We start from the raw sequence: 24049 nt of genomic DNA on the forward strand, positions 1-24049 counted from the left end.
ACCACATGGCAGGTCTAGAAAGACGGACTAGCACTCGTCCCAGTTGTACGACGACTTTGCTAGTGACTACACTGACGAAGCCTTGCTCTCATTTGCCGAGAGACAGTTAGAATAGCCTTCAGCTAAGTCCATGCCTACGACCTAGCAAGGTGCCATTAGCCTTACAGTGATTGTAATTAACCGTATCTGGAGATTGTATCGTCAATAGCGATGTACCACAAGGATGAATTAAAGTTAAGTATTCAAGGAGCTGCATATTTTTCTCTTTAGCATTCATTGAGCGTCCTGTTTCAGACTTCACGATATTCTGGGTGAGCTTATAGCGTGCATATCGGCCCCCTCAAAATAACACTGTGTCGGCACTTCTGTCGACATATCAAATTAAATTCCAGCAACCATAGTCATAAAAATCGCTACATTGCGAATCAACAGTTTGCGGAGCTGATGCAAAAATTGGGTTCTGAGTAAGCAATTGCATTGAATGTAGCGTTAAGGCAATTTAAATTAAATTACTCAGTGCTAAGCTGACTGTATCTTCACTAAGAAACAGCAGTCGCAAAACACAATAGTCCATTACATTTTTCTTTTTGGGTGGCACATGTTGAATACAACATGGTGATATACTACTGCACCTTTGTACTCCTCGGAAGACGTCACCACCATACATTTAACACTTTCAGAAGTAGTTGTAACAATGTGTAAAGCGCAGCACGTGCATCGGCTATCAACGTGGCAATGAAATGACCTGGATGCTTCCCATAGGTGAACAGAAATTGGGTGTCCGGTGCCTTCTCTCTGAACTCGTCTTCTCCTCTACCACCTCTCTTCCAGGCCCACTCACGTACACCTCCAAGGTCTGTACCTCGGCTGCAGCTTCCTCTAGACCTCTCACTAGTCCCAAAAGTCTCGGTTCACCCCGCGGCTCTCTGTCGCCTGTTTCTCTTGAAGTGCACCCATTTCAATGGTAGTATACACGGATGGCTCGAAGGTTGATGGTCAAGTTGGGTTCGTTTACGCTCATGCACGACATACTGAACAGCGCTCCTTGCAAGATGGCCGCAGTGTTTCCACTGCAGTGCTGGTGGCCTCCTCTCGCGCCCTTGAGCATATCTGTCCCTGCATCAGAAGTCCTTCTTCATTTGTGGCGACTCCTTGAGCACCTCACAAGCTCTCCACCAGTGCTATCATCGCCATCCTTTCCTAAGGGTCATCCAATAGTCTGTTTACATCCTCAAACAACGTGGACGATCAGTCTTTCTATGGACCCCAGGTCACGTCGGAATCCTGGGAAATGAATTTGCTGAAAGTCTAGCCAGATAGACTACTTGTAAGGTCTGGAGGTCGGCCTACCGGAATCTGTTCTTCGGTTCAGTATTATGCCGCAAAGTTTTCGGGCTCTGGTATACAGAATGCTGCTCCCTGACTTTGCTGAATAAGCTACGAATGGTAAAGGAGACGACGAATGTGTGGTAGTCCTCCATGCGAGCTTTTCACAAGGACTGCATCGTCCTTTGCTGGCTCCTCATCGGACATACTTGGCTGGCTCACGGTCACGTACGTTGCGAGGACCCACCAAAGTGTCGCTGTGGTTCACTCTTGAGTGTCTGACATCTTATTGGACTGTCCAGATTTAGCCGCCCTGAGACGGACCTTCAACCTTCCTAGCGCACTGCCTGCAGTGTTAGGTGACAGTGCCTGAACAGCCGATGTAGCTTCAAGTTTTGTTCGAGAGGAGGATTTTAACATTCAGTCTAAGGGTTGGCACGTGGCCTTGTCTTCCATCCCTTCACCCTACCTGCATTTTAACTCATCCCCGCCCTCTATGGTGCTGTCTATTCGACTTGGTATTCATCCTTTCAGCATTTGTGTTTCTCTTGCCTTTTGCTCTTAGGCTGGGTATTTTAGAGTGTGGCAGTGGCTGGCTCATCCATTTTTATTACTGCAGTCATCCAGCCAAGGCCACCTGCTATATTGTTTTTAACACTTTTAACAGCTTTTCTTCCTTTCCGTTAATGTTTCCAATTTTTGCTTGATATTTCGTTTCCGACTTGTGTGTGATTACTCACAGAGTCTTACACATTTTGTTCCCTCCCAGATTTCAAGCAATAATAGCTGTTCATTGCGTAATAGCAACTGCAGTGCCACTGTCAGCTCGTAAAGAATGACGACAGTGATAAGCGTCACAAAAACTGGATTGTACCGAGGTGAGCAGAGCAATACTTGTATCAGGCCTCAGGAAAACTTAGAGGCTGTAGCCAGGTCTTGCTCTTGGGATTCAGCAGAACAGCCAGTGTGGCCGTTAGGCTAAAATGTTTGGAGACACCCGATATACGGCATAGGCCCCTAATTTAGCTTTCATTTGTCGCGAATCTCTTGTCTAGCACAAAATTCCAAGCGATTGGAAAAAAGTGCATCCATATAACCAGAATCAAAAAACGAATCTGCAAAATTACAGATCAATGTTCTCAACATTAGTCTCCTGTAAAATCCTTGAACATGTTATCAGTTCAAAGAAAATAAATTTCCTTTATTTAAGAGCCTCTGTATGCAAATCAGCACAAATTCAGAAATAATTGCATGTGTGAATCTCGCCTTGTCATTTGACATGATTATACTGCGAACTCTGGTTGAAGGGCAAAAGGTAGTCCATACTCCTAGATTTCCGGAAAGTATCTGCAACTGTCGCACTGCAGCCTGTTAATGGAGATAGCAACAGAAAAGGTCCCCAGATATGTGAGTGGCTGAAAGACTTCTTCAGTAATAGAATCTAATATGCTGTCCTTGATGAAGAGCGTTCATCAGTGACAAGGGTATCGGCAGGGTGGTGTGAGAGGACCCCTGTGATCCTCCACATACATGAATGAGCTGGCACACAGGGCGGGCAGCAGTCTGCAGCTGTTTGCTGATGATGCTGAGGTGCAGAAAGGTGGTGTTTTTGAGTGACTTAGAAATGTACAAGGTGACTTTGACGAAATTTCTTGTTTGTATAATGAATGAAAGCTACCTTTAAACGTAGAAATATGTAAGCTGTGGCAGATGAGTAGGAGAAACTATCCAGTAGTGCTCCACTACAGCTTTAGAAGTGTGCTGTTTGACAGTCACGTCGATTAAATATCCTGGAGTAACGCTGCAAAGCGATATGAAATAGAACGAGCTCATAAGTAGGGTAGAAGGGAAGGCGAGTACTGAGTACATTTTAGGAATGTGTAAATAACCTGTAAAGTAGATGTCTATGGAAAAGTAATGAGACTCATTCTTGGGTACTGCGTGAGTGTTGATCGTCACCGGGTCAGATTGAAGGAAGGGCATCAAAGACATTGAGGCAGGCTTCTAACATTTGATAGCAATAGGTTTAAAGAAAATGTTACAAAGCTGCTGTGGAAACTCAAATGTCAGTCCCTGGGGGGAAGCTGACGTTCTTTCAAGGAACTCCATTGAGAATATGTAGAGAATTGGCTTTGGCAGCTGACAGCAGAACGATTCTGCTGCTACCAACGTACATTTCGCGTAAGGACCCAAAGATATTCTAGGAATTAGGACTCATAAGGAGGCATATAGACACTTGTTTCACTGTCCATTATTATTATTCGGCCTGTTATGCCGTGGTCGGTTGATGAATTCTGTGTCAATTCCCAATCTTTCGGCTCCGACTGCGGGAGATATCTTCAAGGGGGTCCGTAGCTCGATGGAAGGTCCAACACACCCAATGGCTCGCTACTGACTGTACTGGGTGTGTTGGACCTTCCATCGAGCTACGGACCCCCTTGAAGATGTCTCCCGCAGTCGGAGACGAAACGTTGGGAAGTGACACAGAATTCATCAACCGACCACGGCATAACAGCCCGGATAATTATAATGGACATGATATTTCCGGCCGTGAAAGTCTACATTTTAGTACTTGTTTCACTGTCGCTCTACTTGGGAGTCGAACAGGAAAGGTAATTACTAGCAGTTTCCTAAATACCTGGAGTGATTATAAGGGTAAGTCGTTCAGTGAAGCACCGCTATAGATTCTCCAGGCCTTGTTTGTATTGCTCCTGATCTCCATATTTAAAACCTTCATTGTTTTATAACACTGTACTGCGACTACAAATTACAGAAATAGTGTCTTCACCCCTTTCTGTCGACTTCTTGTGGGAAATACAGGTGTTTGATATTGTATTGTTGAAGACACGTGGCTATCACCCGTGGCTAGGGAAGGATGTCATGCAGTTGATTGACATGTAATGGGCGATATTTACCCACTGTTGCTGAGCACAGATCACCTATGGTGCTGTGTAAGGGCAAATGGCTGTTCAGAGATGCCGTGTTTCAGAAACATTCACAATGGCAGCCGCCAAGGAGGTGCAAGAGGCTGCTGCTACGGGTGCTGGGGAAGGGGCCACGGTGACGCTGGTGGCCGGCGACACACAGCTGGTGGCGCACAGGGCCGCCCTGGCAGGCAGGAGCCCCGTGTTCGCCGCCATGCTCTGCCAGGACACGCCGGAGGCCGGCAGCAGTGTGGTCGCAGTCCCCGACGTGGAGGGCCCGGTGCTGCACCAGCTGCTGGCCTACATGTACTCCCTCCGTGCTCCCGAGGTGCCCCGCATGGCCACACAACTGCTGGCAGCTGCCGACAGGTACGGCGTGTGGGGGCCGAAGGCCCAGTGTGAGGAGCAGCTGGCCAGTCAGCTGTCAGCAGAGAACGCGGCGCGCACGGCGGTGCTGGCAGTGAGGCACTCCTGTCCCAGCCTCGCAGAGGTCGCTGTCGCCTTCATAAAAGCCAACTCGCTGGTGTTTGCCACAGCGGGTTGGGCCGATGCAGTCCTCAACCACCCTGATGAGGTGGTCAAAGTGAGTCAGTTGCTCGGTGGGCCACTAACAGAAACCAGGTAAGTGCGAGACAAGATGATCACCTGCACTTCCCATTCTTAAGTGTGAAACTCTGTGCCCATCTCTCTCTCTCTCTCTCTCTCTCTTTGTGTATGTGTGTGTGTGTGTGTGTGTGTGTGTGTGTGTGTGTGTGTTTTGGAGGCTATAATGTTTGCCACTGAGTTTGTATAGATGTCTCTGTCTTGTAAAATGCAGCTTCATTGATGTCTACAACAGCCATTTGCTGGTACCTCAGAATACTTTTGTTGCCAGCCAGATTCAAAGAGAATTGTTAAGGCTTTCGTCGCCACTTGTTGACAAACTGCCTACTGGCTTCTATCTCGGGTTGTTTGGCCGATGTTCGTCTGATGATTTTACTAACGTTTCGCCAGCACGAGTGGCTCACATTGTCAAAGCTTCACCCTCCACTGCCAGTGGTGAACTGGAGCCCACCTCGCTGCCGCAGACGGGATGACTGGACGATCAATCATTACCAGGATGAAAGAACATAAGAGACATTGCAGGTTGGGCCAGCTTGAGAAATCAGCCGCTTATTCAGAGAAGCTGTAGAAGTATAAAAAACACGTGAATGGCTTCAACAAGAAAGCGGAAAGCCTTAAGGTAAACGGATCCTGGATTCGTGTAATGCAGCGAATGACCGTCGCAGGTAGCAAGAGTATAACTGCACCGTAAATGACCGCGGAAAAGCCCTCAGACATTGGTGCAACAGGTACATATGGTCTGTGGCTGTGACCTCGGCTCCAGTTCATCACCGGCAATGGAGGGTGAAGCTTTGACAATGCCAACCACTCTTGCTGCCGTAACATCAGTAAAATCATCAGACGAACATCGGCCAAACAACCAGAGACAGAAGCCAATAGGCGGTATTGTCACGTTCAGACATATCTCTAAATTTAAGTGTGTACCAGCAGATGTCATGAAATAGCCCAAGTTTTCATAGCTTCAAAAATGTTGACCTTTAAACAGTTCCTCCTTATTTGTTGTCACTGTTAAATTGCATGTGTACAAAACGTTGCCCTATAGCTTTCTGCATCAGGTATCTCAACAAAGGTACAAATCCTTTGTATACAGCATCAGTCATTTTGCTGTGGGTACAAAGAAGTGTTGCTCAGCACATAAGCCGAAGCAGTGATGTGTCTAGTTTGGGGCCAAGACGAGCTCTGCCTCAGGCCTCATTCTGTGCACTGTGCAGGTCACTAAAATTCTGTTTGCATAAAGTAGAGTTTAAAGCGGTTTAGTGTGTCTTCTGCAACTGCTACTTGCAGTAAAATGCCTAGCAATAGTGTCACGCTGCGTACAGTTTCTCATTAATGGCTTGTATAGAAGATTCGCAGAAAAGGTGAAGTGAGCGTCTGTGCACCCATGTGAGGTTCATCATTATGCATGCAACCTGTGACCAGCTCAAAGGATAAGAACCCAGGCCTAACGGCAGCTCTGGGTGCTCCCATACAGTGTGGAGTCTCCCCATATTGTTTCTCTCTGTTCAGCCATCATGCAGAGCACATCAAACACTCACTCCCACAGAAGGGGTGTAGTGGTCAACATGCTTTGCTTGCATCCTTGATGAAAAGGCGTCATATTTGTCTGCCTGTCTTTCAAGTTTTCTGTATCTTCACAAAACTCTCCAGTAACTACCACAGGATTTCCTTCAGTTAGGGTTCTGCTGACGGCCTTCTCTACCCTACCCATTGCTGCTGCTGTACCTTCTCCAGTAACCAGAACATTGAAGAGTCACTGATATTTAACATCCATTTGTTCCACACCACTTAGTTATATATTCCCCTGAATGTCGGATAGCTAATAAAATTTTTGGCTAGACTGAAATATTTATGCAATACTTTGTGCTGTTTACTTAATAGAAATTTTCTCTTTTGGTTAAATTGGCTGCACTTCCTAGTTCATTGATAATTAACTTCTAGCCTCTATTGTTAATTATTCAGCCTGATTCTCTCTTGTTTGGTTAGCATGACATGTAAATTCATGTTTGAAACACGAAATATATTAAAACTGCTCTACATTTTCTTTAAGGAAGCTGTTTTCTAAACACATCACCCACGAATATACTAACTAATCACATTAATGTGACAACCTGTCAAAGGCCTGAATAAGCTCCTTTGGCAGCACAACGTATGTGGGAAGAGAGTCAATGAGTTTCTGGAAGGTACAGACAGGCCAGCTGCACTAGGCTTCGCAGTTTAGAATCCAAGGCATGAAGAGCACACTCGAGGTAGTCCCAAAGATCCTCGATTGGATTGGTGAGGGGGAAAGGGGGGAGTTGTAGGAAGGCTGGGAAATATGAAAAAGAAAATATGATGCCTGAATCTAGATTTAACGTGACCAGCGAACTGAAATGGAAAGAAGGATGGCCTGTTAGAGGAATGTGATGATATCAACAGGATGAGGAAGTTGAGGAAAAAGTCAACGCTGAATAGCATCCCAGGAGTAATTTTGAAGAGTTCAGTGATTTATTTGTGTCATAATTAGCAAAACAATAGCAACAATAATTCAGTTTTGGAAGCCACTGTCACTCCCAGAAAATAAAGTGACAGGAAGAGAGTACACAATAGTGAATAGGTATGTCTGTATGTAAAAATAGAGAAACATCTAATAATCATTGGTTTGCTGTAATAGGGGAAGGTAAAAAGACATAGTTAAGAGACAATATAAGATTATTGGAAAGAATGAGAGAGGAGAAAATTTCCTAGAATTCTGAATTAAATACCTACTGGTAACAATAAACACGATCTTAAAGAGTCAAATCAGAAGAAAGTGGAAAAGGCCTCTTCTGCCTCAGCTCATCAAGATCTGGAGCACCTTGGTCGCGCTGCTGCAGTTTTGCATAACAGCCTGTCCTAGCATTGACACACATATAGAGCAGAAACTCTACCCGTTATAGATTACTTTTCTGGCTTTTCCAAGAAATTTATTGCTGATAGCACCATCTACGTTTATGGGAGATATGGGGGTGGGGGGAGGAACTGAGTTTCTTCACATGAGAGTAACAATACTGCTCCCTGTAGTACCATGGCTGTTATTCCCTGATGTCTTCACATACTATTACCCTGTCCCTTCTTCTTGTCACAGTTTCCCACATATGAGTATCCTCACCTGTTTTGTGGAGAACTTCCACAGTTCCTTTATCAGTTCACATCTTTCTATAGCCTCCCATTCTGAATTTCTTGTTTTTCTCACAGACCGTGTGTCATTTTATACTTACAATAGGGACAAAATGATAGTGCACAATTTTCAGAAAAAGTAAACACGCTAAGCCAAGACCTCTTGAGGGTTTAATAAATATCCCTGCATATATTTCTAAGGTCTGAAAAGATTTCTCACAAAATTCATAACTGTGAGCCCATACCTTACATCTAGTATATTTAATGCACGATTTCCCTGGTCTTGAATGGGAGAAGATTGTGCAGTACATACAAACACAGTCATCTTCATCTGCACTGAGATCTGAGTTATAGGCTTCCACCCTGCTTAACTATATTCTTTTGCAAGCTTGTCGAAATATCTGTCAATCCTCAGTTAACTTTCACTGGTGCACTTTCTCTTCTAGAAGCTTGTTGTTGGTACAGTTGCTCAGATAACCAGAAGAAACCAGAGTTATTTTACGTGTCTTTAATGAGCATTGTACTGCAGCACGAACTGGAAATACTTCATCAAATGGAGCCTTGAGTCATCTAGAGCTATCTTTTACGAGTCTGAAAGCTGTTTATGGAAGTACTCCTCTTCAGATGGTGAAATATTCTGTAAAACATGTGAACATGCAGGAAAATTGGGATATTTGTTGTCGCGCCTAGGTGGATGTGAATTTTGGTCACCTTGTACAGGCGAAGATTGTTTTCGTCCAAGCTGCCGGCTGAGCCCATTGCATACAGGGAGCATGCAGCACTGTGTGTCCCATGAGCCAGAGAGGCGGCCGCCGTTTATGCCTTCTTCTCACTCTCCTTTGGCAACAGTATGGCTTGAATGTTGGGCAGGACAAAAGCCTCTGTGGTGATGTCAGAGGGCAGCTTGTTGCACATCTTATTGTTGCAGATTGCAGGTCCAAGTGGTGCAGGGTGACAAAAGTCTTATTGTTGCAGGCTACGATTACATCCACATCAAGCACTCAGCTGCTAGGTACTCAGTGATGGCGGCGAGGTAGAATGGTGCCTGGGCACCCACAGGCCCTGCATATTTAGCCTTGCGCAAAAGAGGGTGGATTCTGCTGACTAGGAACTGAAGCCCAGCCCTGCTTGAGTGGTACTTTCACTTTCCTTTGACTTAGCCTCCCTTTTTGCGTGTGGACATTTCAGCTAGCTAAGTGATGCAGGTGAACGAGAGGGCAGCAACAGTGTGACCTGGAGTGAGTCAAGCAACCTTGGGAAATCCACTCTTAGTATTAACCACACATGCTTCTATGCCTTATGCAGTGGCAAAGAGCTAACGCATTTGTCACTGGGTGACGTTGGGTGTGTTTCTAGGAGGTTTGAAACTTTCATTATAATGGGTCTTCATGGGCCGAAAAATGATAATGTGTATTGGCTGCAGTTGGCAATTACACTGGGACAGTAGGCAAAATAGAGAAGCTCCATTTTCATTGCCACATTTCAGCACTTGAACATGTTTGAGATTCCAGCTGTCGTCATCAGTGATAAACACTTTATTCTCTTTGCTTAACTTAATGAAACTAGAAAAATTTCTCCAGCCATTCATCCACTTTCTGGCCCTATTTCTAGAGTTCTTATGGGTACTCCATCAGTTAATTGCTCTTTCGGTTTTTTCTGGGGTAGAGTAAAGCTGGAGGTATAAAGTTAGCAGCAGAATTCATGCACGCTAATGTTGTAATGTGCAACCCCCTTTCAACAATTGTAAGTACTCCCACTTGTTTCTCCAGTCATTGCAAAAAATTTTTAACTCATGTCCACACATGAAAGTACAGATAAATTCATGCAGGCGAAATTCCTTCTTTATTGAGGAGATTCATATACCATGCAAAATCTGTTAACTTGAACTTTATTAAATACCATTGCATGAGCCAAAGTAGCAGCTTCCTGCTCCCTTAAAGATAAATCGGGATTGTGTGTCATAAATCCTTTCAGTCAGTCCTGCCAGCAATTTTCTTCTTCTTATTAAATTTGTGAGAGATACTATTTTGTTCTGTGGCTTAGTAAGCTAGTTCCTTTGGGACACTATATCCTGCATAAACTCCTCGTCAAATGTAGACAAAACCTCTGACCCTTCGTTTGTGGCATGCCTTCTGGAAGTCACATGTGATACACCAAATTGTCTGGCTGCTCTCAATCAGCCAATTTCATTCTTGTTTACTATATTGATGGCCCTTTCCATGGCTTATTTATCCCATGATGGGCATGTAGTTTTTCGGACAAACATTTTAACAAACTGCCAAAATTTGGTAGGAATTTGGATCCAAGCTCTTTTATGGTATTAGTAATGCTATTGCAATGTATTTGGAAATATTTTAAATGGTTTTATTACGTCACTTGATCAGGCAAAAATGAGTTGTTTTGCCCTTACTCGTGATATGTCATTTTATGGTACACATGTAGACATAGGTGAAGTGACTTAGTTGCTCTTTACCATAGTCTCGGATTCCAAACAACAGGGTCTATTCATACACAGTCCCATGATGCTTTAACTTGATTTTGGTATCTCTGTGCACTCTGTGTTCTAAAATGAAGTAGCAACATTGCTACTATGTAGTAAATGTCACTGTTGGTCCCTGTAAACCAGTGGACACAACAGAGGTAGGCAGTGGAGCACAAACACCACTACCACCACCACCACCACCACCACCACCACCACCACCACAACCATTGGTGGACCTAGTAAAGCACTATGGGGGTCAACACGATTTGCAGGCTGTTAAATATTGTAGACTTGTTCATGATTCACGTTGTCTACCTCATTATTCAATACGACAGGTTATGGAATGTTATATAAATTTTCAAAAACCCTATTCATTGAGAGTACATGATGTATGTAAGAGTTCATTAATTTTTCATTCCATTTCATGGATTTATTTTAATTTGGAACAGTTTTATTACCATTTTAGTGTGCATCTGATATTTTAACAGAATGGATCTGGGCATATGGAAGATGAATATTATGTTGATAAGTTGTAATAAATCTCTTGGCAGAATAAGAAAAGTACATATCATCTTTTCGCTTTGTTTGTCCAGAAGTTGCCACATTTTAGGTACCAGCACATGCCACATGCATTTTACAGTATGTATTCTTTTCTAGGATGACTGTAGTGAACTTTGTGTGTGTGTGTGTGTGTGTGTCTGTGTTTCCCTGTTTTTTCAAATATGTTCATGTAGAAGACTGTACACTGTTAGAGGCTTCAGTTGCACACACACACACACACACACACACACACACACACACCCACACACACACACACACACAACACACACAAAATGGAGAAGTAGTAGATTACATGCCATTGTTACATGTAAAACGTTTTGATGAATTTCTTTTATGTGAAACTGAAGCTGGCTAGATTTGCTGATAAGGTCACCAAATTTACCAATAAGAGGTTTGAAGAATTTTGCTTTAATGTCAGGAAAGTCTTTAACATGTAAATGTAAATTGTTTTGTGTGTAATCTTTGATAGTTTCACTGAGAACTAGTATAAGCTGCCTGAAGCATCTACACTCCTGGAAATTGAAAAAAGAACACATTGACACCGGTGTGTCAGACCCACCATACTTGCTCCGGACACTGCGAGAGGGCTGCACAAACAATGATCACACGCACGGCACAGCGGACACAGCAGGAAACGCGGTGTTGGCCGTCGAATGGCGCTAGCTGCGCAGCATTTGTGCACCGCCGCCGTCAGTGTCAGCCAGTTTGCCGTGGCATACGGAGCTCCATCGCAGTCTTTAACACTGGTAGCATGCCGCGACAGCGTGGACGTGAACCGTATGTGCAGTTGACGGACTTTGAGCGAGGGCGTATAGTGGGCATGCGGGAGGCCGGGTGGACGTACCGCCGAATTGCTCAACACGTGGGGCGTGAGGTCTCCACAGTACATCGATGTTATCGCCAGTGGTTGGCGGAAGGTGCACGTGCCCGTCGACCTGGGACCGGACCGCAGTGACGCACGGATGCACGCCAAGACCGTAGGATCCTACGCAGTGCCGTAGGGGACCGCACCGCCACTTCCCAGCAAATTAGGGACACTGTTGCTCCTGGGGTATCGGCGAGAACCTTCGCAACCGTCTCCATTAAGCTGGGCTACGGTCCCGCACACCGTTAGGCCGTCTTCCGCTCACGCCCCAACATCGTGCAGCCCGCCTCCAGTGGTGTCGCGACAGGCGTGAATGGAGGGACGAATGGAGACGTGTCGTCTTCAGCGATGAGAGTCGCTTCTGCCTTGGTGCCAATGATGGTCGTATGCGTGTTTGGCGCCGTGGAGGTGAGCGCCATAATCAGGACTGCATATGACCGAGGCACACAGGGCCAACACCCGGCATCATGGTGTGGGGAGCGATCTCCTACACTGGCCGTACACCACTGGTGATCGTCGAGGGGACACTGAATAGTGCACGGTACATCCAAACCGTCATCGAACCCATCGTTCTACCATTCCTAGACCGGCAAGGGAACTTGCTGTTCCAACAGGACAATGAACGTCCGCATGTATCCCGTGCCACCCATCGTGCTCTAGAAGGTGTAAGTCAACTACCCTGGCCAGCAAGATCTCCGGATCTGTCCCCCATTGAGCATGTTTGGGACTGGATGAAGCGTCGTCTCACGTGGTTTGCACGTCCAGCACGAACGCTGGTCCAACTGAGGCGCCAGGTGGAAATGGCATGGCAAGCCGTTCCACAGGACTACATCCAGCATCTCTACGATCGTCTCCATGGGAGAATAGCAGCCTGCATTGCTGCGAAAGGTGGATATACACTGTACTAGTGCCGACATTGTGCATGCTCTGTTGCCTGTGTCTATGTGTCTGTGGTTCTGTCAGTGTGATCATGTGATGTATCTGACTCCAGGAATGTGTCAATAAAGTTTCCCCTTCCTGGGACAATGAATTCACGGTGTTCTTATTTCAATTTCCAGGAGTGTATTTTAGCGGATATAATGACTGCTAAGAAACAGCACACCAAGTTGAAAGAAAGTGAGTTAGAGGAATCAGTGTGTCGGAATTTGACACATGAAAATCTTGAGAGGTTGCATAAGGAAACTTTTAATGGATGGTGGTTGAAGACAGAACCACTATACCTTAATATACGAGCTTCCTATCATAGAAGGGAAATATAGTAGGGTTATTGTTGGACATTTGTATACATTTTTGGTTCTATGTTTTCTTTATTAAGTGTGTGTTTTCAGGAAGGTGTGAGAATTTTTATGTTTTGTGCAGGAGCCTTCCTGGAAAGAAGAGTAGCCGAGAACTGATCCAGGCAGCTAAGGAGGGGGCGGTGGAGGAGCTCAGGGTGCTTCTCGCGACAGGGGCGAAAGTGGGGGCGAGGGACAAGGACATGTGGACTGCTCTGCACTGGGCAGCTGAGAGGGGACACCTGGACGCAGTAACATGTCTGGTGGAAGGTGGAGCAGAGGTGGATGTGAGGGACAGCAGGCAGAACACGCCGCTGCACTGGGCTGCATTACGTGGCCACGTGGCTGTGACGCGGCGATTGCTGGACTCCTCTGCTGACCCCGATGCCAGGGATAAGTATGGGTGGACGCCGCTGCACTGTGCAGCAAGATGCGGCCACACAAAGGTGGCGGCCGTGCTGCTCAATGCAGGGGCTGACACTAAGGCCAGAGATGCACGCGGGCGCGAACCATGGGTCATCGCCAGGCAGAACGGCAAGCAGCAGCTCTTGGAGATGCTATCGTGAAGCATTCAGTGCTTCAAACATCTCTGCAATGATGCTGAAATGACTCTCCACATTTGTTTGTGATTTTGTTCTAAATACAGAATGCGAATGTGAATTCTACAGTCCATCATTTGTACTCACCTTTAAGTAGGACATATACAGTGGTGTCATTATCATAAACTTGTATTATGTGGTGTGCGAGGCAATTGGAGTTAAGCAGCCATTCATGCAAGGTGCCTGCCACATTCAGACTTGACACACAAATGATTAAACAAGAAATTCTATACTTTGATAAAATGCAATACAATCATACAACTGTTAGAATGATGATTGTTCATGGTCCTATGTGATAATGCAGCTGTAGTTCCATTGTCAACAGAATAAAAATAAAGTAAATTCTTACAAAAGAAAAGGACACACTCAAGTTTACAGATTAAAAGATAAGAATATGTTTCTCTGATATAACATGGTATCTACTTCTGCATCTGCTGCAATAATGGAATAGCTCGTTTATTTTATTATAATGTCATACTGGTAGCATTATTCACATTAGCTTATGTGCTGGTCATCTGGAATTGTAAAAGTAGTTCACGTTTAACTACAGAGAAGCAAAGCACAATCTGAAATCTCATGACCTTCATGTGGCCGTAACGCTGCTGACATGAAACATGATACAATCTGACAGATATTGTTGAACTTCACCCCCACGTATGGATGCCATGGCAAATCTCACTACTTTCAACATGTCCCTTCTTTCAACCTTCTGTGCATTCCTCCATCCAGCTGTCGTCAGATGAGCGCTTGTAGCAACTCTGGACAGACAGGCGCCATTGCTGACAGCACTCTCACTGCCCCAGTTGGCAGTCTTTGTAACTACAAATTGCAGGAATTCTACAGCCGATACCACATTGTGACGTACTTATGTAGACTATTGGGTCACGAAAAGGAACACTTAACATTAGATATATATGCCACCCCAATACAAAAGAAATGAATAAAATTGGGCTTGTTACATTTTATGGAATAGCTATACTGATAGAAAGAACTTGGCAATTTGCGAAAATGAGAAGCAATATGGTCGGCAGTCTCGTTTACCAAGGGGGAACTTACAGACGACTACCAGAGAGCAGCACAGCAAGTTGTGATATCATGAAACATAATACACACATCAAAAAATATTTTGCATCACCCCAGTTCCCAGAACTCCTGAACATAGACGTTGGTTGTGGATATTGTATCACACAGTCCCTTTGACGGTTCAGAGATGTGACTAAACACGCCCAAAGATGTAAAGCAACCATGGCTCGTGTTGTCTGCAGTTCAACCATGCCTAGACGGTCAATACTGCGGTTCGATCGCGTCCGCATTGTTACTTTGTGCCAGGAAGGGCTCTCAACAAGGGAAGTGTCCAGGCATCGCCGAGTGAGACAAAGCAATGTTCGAACATGGAGGACATACAGAGACAGTAACTGTCGATGACATGCCTCGCTCAGTCCTCTCAAGGGCTGCTACTGCAGTGGATGACCGCTACCTACGGATTATGGCTCGGAGGAGCCCTGACAGCAACGCCACCGTGTTGAATAATGCTTTTCGTGCAGCCACAAGACGTCGTGTTATGACTCAAACTGTGTTCAATGGGCTGTATCATGCGCAACGTCATTCCCGACATCAATGGCGAGGTCAGCGTACGCCACTGGTGGTCATGGAAGGCGCCGTAATGGCTATAAGATACGTGAATGCCATCCTCCGGCTGATAGTGCAACCATATCAGCAGCATATTGGCGAGACGTTCGTCTTCATGCACGACAATTCGAGTCCCCATTGTGCTCATCTTGTGAATGACTTCGCCGGCCGCTGTGGCCGAGCTTTTCTAAGTGCTTCAGTCTGGAAGCACGCTGCGGCTATGGTCATATGTTCGAATCATGCCCCAGGCATAAATGTGTGTGATGTCCTTAGGTTAGTTAGGTGTAAGTAGTTCTAAGTCTAGGGGACTGATGACCTCAGATGTTAGGTCCCATAGGGCTTAGAGCCATTTCAACCATCTGTGAATGACTTCCTTCAGGATAACGGCATCGCTTCACTAGAGTGGCCAGCATGTTCTCCAGACATGAACCCTATTGAACATGCCTGGGATAGATTTAAAAGTGCTGTTTATAAACGACGTGACCCACCAACGACTCTGAGGGATCTGGGCCGAATCGCCATTGAGGTATGAGACAATCTGGACCAACAGTGCCTTGCTGAACTTGTGGATGGTATGCCAAGATGAATACAGGCATGCATCAATATAAGAGGAAGTGCTACTGGGTATTAGAAGTACCAGTGTGTAGAGCAATCTGGACCACCACCTCTGAAGGTCTGGCTGTATGGTCGTACAATATGGAATGTGTGATTTTTATGAAGAATAAAAAGGGCAGAAATGATGTTTATGTTGATCTCTATTCCAGTTTTCTGTACAGGTTCTGAAACTCTCGGACCTGAGGTAATGCTAATTTTTTTGAAGTGTCTGTAAACATCCTAGAACGTAGGAAATTTGTGGGATTTACAGGGAGTTTGTTGTAGACCCCTTAATTTTTAAGTACAGCGAAGATCCTGTTTGTTAACGTTCAAACTACTGAAACAGTGCCCAGTGGTATAGTAAGGAATTTATAATGGCTCATAGAAAACCAAAGAAAGTTCTATGTTTCTAGCATCACTGTGCGTACTCTCTATAATAAAATTACAACCATCAAATTAGTCGTATATGAGGCAGAAGAGTGACTGTCAACTTTGAGCACAACATAGTATGACAGATTTTACGATGTCACTCCGGGAGCTTGACACATACCAGAGAGAATGATACTGGGAGGCAGTAATGCAACTGATGAAATTACAGGTAACAAATTACATAAGCTTTGGCTCACAAATCAATTGAATGACAGTAATAAGTGTGCATGTGTGGGAGGCGGGTTCCAACAAAGAGAATAGTCTTACCTTATTTAATTCGTTTAGTCCTTTATTGCTGGTAATGGCACAGTTTCAGTGACTAAAACAAATCTTTAGATGAAATAAAACTTCTACACTTACGTAAAAGAGCAGGTATTCCATATCAACTCATGTACCAACAGCATTAATGTGCCTTTCATTAATTCAGTGCCACTGATGTCCTTTATGTAGTCAGTCATTGGACATTCACCAAATATAGAAGAGTCGTAATACTTTGTAGTTAAAGCAACTACTTTCTTTGGCTATACTTGTACACTGTTAGTGTAAAGAAATTTCCAGATATTCTCCAAAATAATCTTCAAAATCGATTAAAATTTTGTTCTGAGAAGGGATGAAAATGACTCGGGGTCAAATTAGGTGTCTAGAGGCTCTTTTATTAGACAACACAGCCACACCATTATTGGTGCAATGTACAGTGATAATTACACTGCATAAGGCTAGAGACGATGTAGGATGCACCAACATTCAAGTTGTAAACTGATTAACCCTATAACCAATGAAAATGTTATTAGATTAGCTTAACTCTGAATTCTACACCGTAAAGTGAACGTCTAAAGTGTCAAAACTCATGACTCATTAAGAAACCAAAGCTTTGTTAAAACCATCCCAAGGTGTAATATGGTGACTCCTTTTTAAAAGTTTCGATTAAAGAGGAGTGCAGTTAGCACCTGCAATTTCTACGTCGTGTGGATAAAACCATTGTTCACTTAGACTGCACATAAAACTGTGCTAAGTGACGAAGGAGCTACAACATTGTATCCAGCTTCTTGGACCCTGCTAGTGTGAGTTCATCTTGTATGGGGTCCATTACAGTGGGGTGTTGTGACACTCACCCAATAGAATTCACTTTGAGGTACTAATATGAACCAAAATAGTGGATGAGGTAGGTAATGAACATGTCAAATGAATGATTAAAACACTAGATGGTTTAGTCATCACTTAGCACAGTTTTATTGGCAGTAAACATGAAGCATGGTTTTATTCACATGATGGAAGCATTTCATGTGCAACAAGAATGCTGTGGGCTGTAAGGCATGTCGGAGCTAACATCTGGCTAGGTGGGATGGTTTAATCTTTCTCTATTTGTAAACACTCACCTCTACATTCCACAAATCTGCTTTCTGATCTACAGCGACGAGCAGTGTCACTCCATCATAATACTGTAAAATAACTGATTGAAATATTCGTGTCTCTAATTTGCATTACTGTTTGCTGTAAGCTTGTCCTACACATGAAGTCTTCGTTCACTAGATAATTGAAATAAGCTCTCGGAAAAATCTATACATAGTAAAAGTCCCAAAGTATGATTTGCTTCACTCAAACTGCACACCTTCACTGAGTAGTACCCACATCAAACCTATGACCTACTAGGTAGAAACCGCATCAAAGTCAGTCTTTGCACTGTATGTGATTCAGCACCTGATTAAATATTTTGTTCATGTTCATAAATGTTAAAAACCCAAAAATATTACATTTTCTTCATACACTCTTCAGTCAGTGTAATAAGAGTATATAGCAGGTTAGGTAGCCCCACCTACTATGTTTCCATTGCTCAGTAATACAGCAGACACACAAAAATTTCTTCACGGCCAGTTTTAGGCCACTGTAACTTTATTATTTGGCTATTGTGAATCTATTGGTATAATTAATTTTTTGAGCTATCGATTTTTTGACTGGTTTGATGTATTCCACCACTAATTCCTATCCTGTGCCAACCTTTTCAGATCAGAGTAGCACTCGCTTCCTACATCGCCAATTACGTGCTGGATTTGTCAGGGATGTCTTTCTGTACAGTTTTTACTCTCTGCAACTCCCTCCAGTATCATGAAAATTACAGCCAGATATCTTAACAGATGTCCTACCATCCTTTCCCTTCTTCTTGTCAGTGTTTTTCATACATTACTTTGCTTGTATTTTCTGGGGACGACCACCTCATTCCTTATCTTATCAGTCCATCTGATTTTCAACAATTTTCTGTAGCACCACATGTCAAATGCTTCGATCCTGTCATGTTCTAGTTTTTCACCGGTCCGTGTCTCACTACCATATAATGCATATAATGCTGTACTCCAAACGTACGTTCTCAGAAATCTTCCTCAAGCTGAAATCTATTTTAGATACTAGCAGACTTTTCTTGTCCAGACTTCTCTTGTCAGTGCTGGTCTGCTTTTTATGTCCATCATTGGTTATTTTGCTGGATAGGCGGTAGATTCCTAAACTTCATCTACTTTGTGACAACCAATTCTGATGTAAAACTTCTTCCTGTTGTCATCTGTGCTACTTCTCATTGTATTCGCGTTTCTTCGATTTAGTCTCAATTCATATCTTGTGCTCCAGTAGACAGTTTATTCCATTCAGCAGATCCTGTCATTCTTCTTCAGTTTCAGTGAGGATAGCGCTGCTATTAGCAAATCTTATCACTATCCTTACACTTTTAATTCTACTCCCACTCTTTAACCTTTTTTTATTTCATCACTGCTTCTTCAATTTGTGAGCTGAACGGTAATGATGAAATACTAGACCCCTGTCTTACATCCTTTTTAATTTGTGTACTTCATTCTAGGTCTTCCAGACTTATCCTTCATCTTGGTTCTTGTACGTATTGTATATTACCTGTTATTCTCTGTAGCTTGTCCATATCTTTCGTAGAATTTAGAGTTTTTGCACCATTTTACATTGTCGAATACCTGTTCTAGGCCAACAGATCGTTTGAAAATGTCTCGATTTTTCTTCGGTATCACTTTCCTTATCAACTGCAGCACGAGAACTGCCTCCCTTGTGCCTTTATCCTTCCTAAAAATAAACCATCTAAAAGATCCTGAATTTTCTTTTCCATTCTTCTGCATACTATTCCTGTTGAGAACTTGGACACATGAGCTGTTAAGGTGAATTCTCAGAGTTATTGACTCTTGCGAAATTCGAAATGGTGTGGAATGTCAGACAGTATATCGTGAGTATCTTACATTCTACACTCCAGTGTGAACAGTCAATTTGTTGCCACTTCCTCAAGTGATTTTAGAGATTATCTTCCAAAGCTCTTTTAAATTCTGATTCTAATATTGTATCACCCCTCTCTTCTATATCGACTACTGCTTTTTCTATCACCTAATCAACCAACAGCTCCTACCCCTCATAGAGGCCTTCAATGTGTGTTTTTCATCTACGTACTGGGAAATGAAAGCAAAGTATGATGAATTTCACTGTCAGGCCATCGGAACAATGAAGTTTCCTCACACTGTCAAACATTGAGGCTAGCATCGGGTTTAGGGACTGTTCAGGGAAAGAGAAATACTTAGGAGATGTTGGCACAGCCTATCTTGTAAAGGGGTGTCTACAATAGATTGACAGGCAGAAACTCCTGTAATACAAGCAGGTGCAGTGCAGTGGCATTATGGCATTGTGTAGTACTGAATAAAAGGTAGTGATGGGAGAGTCAGCATATGGCCAGTTGCACAGTTGAGTCGAGGGGGTGGGGGGGGGGTAGGGTTGAGGCAGGGACTTCAGGTGAATCTGCATCTACACCTGTATACCACAGGCAACCTTAGCTGACTTAGGGTGGCTACTTGTTGGGAAACTGTCATTGCCCCAACACTCTTCTGATCCACTCAAGAATGGTGTATGGGAAGAATGAGTGAAGGAGAGCTTGCCTCACAATCGAAAATCATGGTTTATAGCTGCTTGAAAGTCGTTGCTAAAGTGTATTTACATATTCAAATTCTTGTGGAATATACATATGGAACGCTTGGGTCACCTAGATGACATACTGTTATGCAACTTGACACGTGACCCACTTCAGTGCTGAAGATTCTCTCTTTGGCTGCAGCTCTGTCGTGTGCAGCCATAATCTTCAAATCCAGTTGCACACTACTTGTAAAACTGAGACTCGGTTAAGACATCAGAAATATGTCTGAAAGTGATGCATTCCAGAGGAAAAAGAGGCGAGAAACTGTCTGGATCTGAAAAAACAGGTGTTTACCTACATTGCAGCCTGCAGAGATACTCATGTTAGCACAGGACTCCTTCCTGCCTGTTGGCCAGTAGACTATGAGAAGCCATGCAGAGCATGCTGGAGGTTCTGTGTGGCAGCACCAGCTCTGAGTTGCACAGAGGCAGCTGGCCTGAGTGGTGCCTCTCACTGGTGGGGGGTGCAGCAGTCGGGGAGGTTCCAACAGTGGAGCGGCACGACTCAGTGGGAACACAGGGCACAGTGCAGCTTCTTATGCATCCCAAGACTGCACCCTGGAGGCTCTTCCTGCTGTCTAAATAAAGGTGTGAGTGCCTACCTCTCCTATCCCCATCCCACACACAGTGTCTCATGTGCCAACTGTACTAGCTGCACCAGCGAGCTATACAGTGTGGTATAAGCGATCTAGTTCTGACAACCAGAGGGCTCCCTGTCATATTAAACTTAGGATAAGTGAATTTCTCACCATTATAATTTTAGAACAAGTGAAATTTGAATCATCTCACCATTTAAAACTTTGGAGAAATGAGCTCTTGGGTTCTGAACTTAAGGTAATTGCAGTGTTTTAAATTGTTTCAATTGTAATATCAAAGGCTCAATTGTTTCAACTACAGTCAGCTGGGCTAGGAATCTTTTAAATTTAGGGAAAGAGAAGCTGTATATTTTATCTGAAATTGTATTGATTTGAACTGAACTGAACTGAGATGAATCTGAACTGAACTGAGATGAATCTGAACTGAACTGAGATGAATCTGAACTGAACTGAGATGAATCTGAACTGAACTGAGATGAATCTGAACTGAACTGAGATGAATCTGCACTGAACTGAGATGAATCTGAACTGAACTGAACTGAGATGAATCTGAACTGAACTGAACTGAGATGAATCTGAACTGAGATGAATCTGAACTGAGATGAATCTGAACTGAGATGAATCTGAACTGAACTGAGATGAATCTGAACTGAACTGAGATGAATCTGAACTGAACTGAGATGAATCTGAACTGAACTGAGATGAATCTGAACTGAACTGAGATGAATCTGAACTGAACTGAACTGAGATGAATCTGAACTGAACTGAACTGAGATGAATCTGAACTGAACTGAACTGAGATGAATCTGAACTGAATTGAACTGAGATGAATCTGAATTGAACTGAGATGAATCTGAATTGAACTGAGATGAATCTGAACTGAGTTGAGTTGAGTAGAATCTGAACTGAGTTGAGTTGAGTAGAATCTGAAGTGAGTTGAGTTGAGTTGAATCTGAACTGAGTTTGATCTGAACTGAAAGTTGGAGTGCAGACAAGTTCACCTTGGTTACAACCCATAAAATGAAAATCTTATTTACATATCCTGGAAGTACCCAACAGGCTCAGACTAGCAGGGGCAAAATATATCTTGTCTATCAGGCAGGGCTCGAGCTACAGGAAGAACCAACACCTTTTGTCCTGGCTGTGTATAGCAACCCACACAGACTAAGACTGGCATGAGTGTTGGGGAGAACTTTGGAAATGTTGCAACGATATGGGTGGTGCCAGCTTCAGAGATGAACCATATTGAATGGCAGTAGACAACGCCTCATCTACGATTTCCTACCCATTTATACTTAGGACAAGAGTTCTGGTTCCACAGTGGCATCATAGGAGGAGGGATGGACAAACCCACTAGCAGAACGGCACTACTTTCGAATTTCTCGCCATCTTTTAGCTTAGCTCCCTTTTTTTAATTTCTCGTCATTTAATACATGGAGCAATTTGCCTATGTTGTAGGATGAGGAGGAGGGGGGGGGGGACAGGGAAGGAGTAAATCTGGCAACGATGCATGGTATGAGAGAAAAGGATGTAATTCTGACAACACTACATATGGTGCCTGACTAGCTGACTATACCTACTGTTTGAATTTCAGGCCATTCTATACTTACGACGATTGAGGATAAGTCCGCTGTGATGCCTTAGGGTGTGGAGGCTGTTGGACATTAATATTAAGGTATCTTGACTACTGTGTGGTTTCCCATACGGTACAGCTACCTTTCCTTGTGTTTCGGTTGTCTATCTGTATTGTCCCTCTTTTCAAACACACGAAGGTTAATTGCCGAAGAATTCTTAACTAAGTGACCGAGTTCGATGCGCCTTTAAAAAACGGCAAAACACGTGTAATATTAGGTCCAGATAACTGGTTACTCCCGAACTGCAGAGCAGTGAGATTTGTGGAAAAAATTCAAGCGTATATCGAAAGGATTGGCTAATGAGAGATGGATGTGGTGTAAATGTTGATGTAGACAAGAAGCATAAAACCGTCAATACAGAAAATAAAGATGCATGGGAGAATCTTTAGCCAAGACTTAATACCAAGTGTGGGTAAAACACAGGTAGTCACTTCATGGTGTAACAGAACGTTAAGGAAAAACCTCAGTTTGCTACTAAATGACTTTCACAATCACTCTATAGTCATCCGAGGAGACATTAGTCATCCAGCAATCAGCTGAGATAATTACAGTTTTGTTAATGGCGAGAATGACGAGACATCCTTTGAAACACTGCTAGGTGCCTTTTCTGAAAACAACTCTGAAGTGATGGTTCAGAATGCCATTCACAAAAGACGTTAGATCTAATGACAATAAATAGACCTAATCTCTTTGAGGATGTCCACATAGATACTGGAATCAGTCCTGATGAGGCTGTTACAGCAAGATTTATTACCAATGTACAAAGGGCGACTAGAACGAAAGGAAGTATTTATATATTCAGTAAATTAGGCTGAATTGTATCGAATTTCATTTTATTCCTGTAGGATTACAAGGTGTATACGTAATATAGCCTACGTCAAAAAAAGAAAACATTCATTATCATGTACTTCCTTACCTTTTTCCCTATGTTCTAATATCAATGATTACTAATAACAATATACACAAATTTAATGTGGTAAGTACTCTTCAACACTGTGACATTTCTTTCCCACCAGTTAGTGTTTGAGGCCCTCTGGAGAGTTAGTCATAAACACTGTTACACCACATTCAGGGCAGACTTGTTTGGAATTTAATACCTGAGTACTCAGGTCCTTTTTCGATATCTGGCAGTTGGTGGGATAGCAACGTTGTATCTCAATTAGGAACTCTAAGCATGCTGAAGCACTCTGGCTCACGTTTATAAGATTAATTGACCATGTCTTCGATAGATATGTACCTAGTAAAACGTTTCATCGTGGGAAACGCACTCCGTAGCATACAACCCCAGCAAAAAACTTCTAAAAAACAGTCTACTGCATACTAAACGTTAAACAAAGATTCGGGTTAGGGATAGAGTTGCTAAATTAAACACATTTCTGCCGAGAGGGCAATGATGAAGCTTTCAACGCCTACTGAAGCGGTACGTTGAAAGAGATCT

The 24049-nt window shown here is 43.5% G+C and overlaps 1 protein-coding gene across 1 annotated transcript; it reads left to right on the forward strand.

Moving 5' to 3' along the window:
* The first annotated feature begins 402 nt into the window (after positions 1–402).
* LOC126108309 (ankyrin repeat domain-containing protein 65-like) lies at positions 403–13736 on the forward strand. Its single transcript, XM_049913530.1, has 3 exons — positions 403–464; positions 4316–4871; positions 13256–13736. Exons 2-3 carry the CDS (start codon positions 4327–4329, stop codon positions 13734–13736), a joined length of 1026 nt encoding a protein of 341 aa, XP_049769487.1. The 5' UTR covers positions 403–464; positions 4316–4326.
* The last annotated feature ends 10313 nt before the right edge of the window (positions 13737–24049 follow it).

Source organism: Schistocerca cancellata, chromosome 11 (assembly GCF_023864275.1).
Source record: "Schistocerca cancellata isolate TAMUIC-IGC-003103 chromosome 11, iqSchCanc2.1, whole genome shotgun sequence".
In the NCBI taxonomy this organism is placed as follows: Eukaryota; Metazoa; Arthropoda; class Insecta; order Orthoptera; family Acrididae; genus Schistocerca; species Schistocerca cancellata.

Bases quoted from the DNA above. Each gene is read 5' to 3' on its own strand.
- LOC126108309 (XM_049913530.1), top strand. From the start codon at position 4,327: ATGGCAGCCGCCAAGGAGGTGCAAGAGGCTGCTGCTACGGGTGCTGGG. The intron at 4,872-13,255 runs GTAAGTGCGAGA...TGTTTTGTGCAG, and splicing joins GGGCCACTAACAGAAACCAG to GAGCCTTCCTGGAAAGAAGA.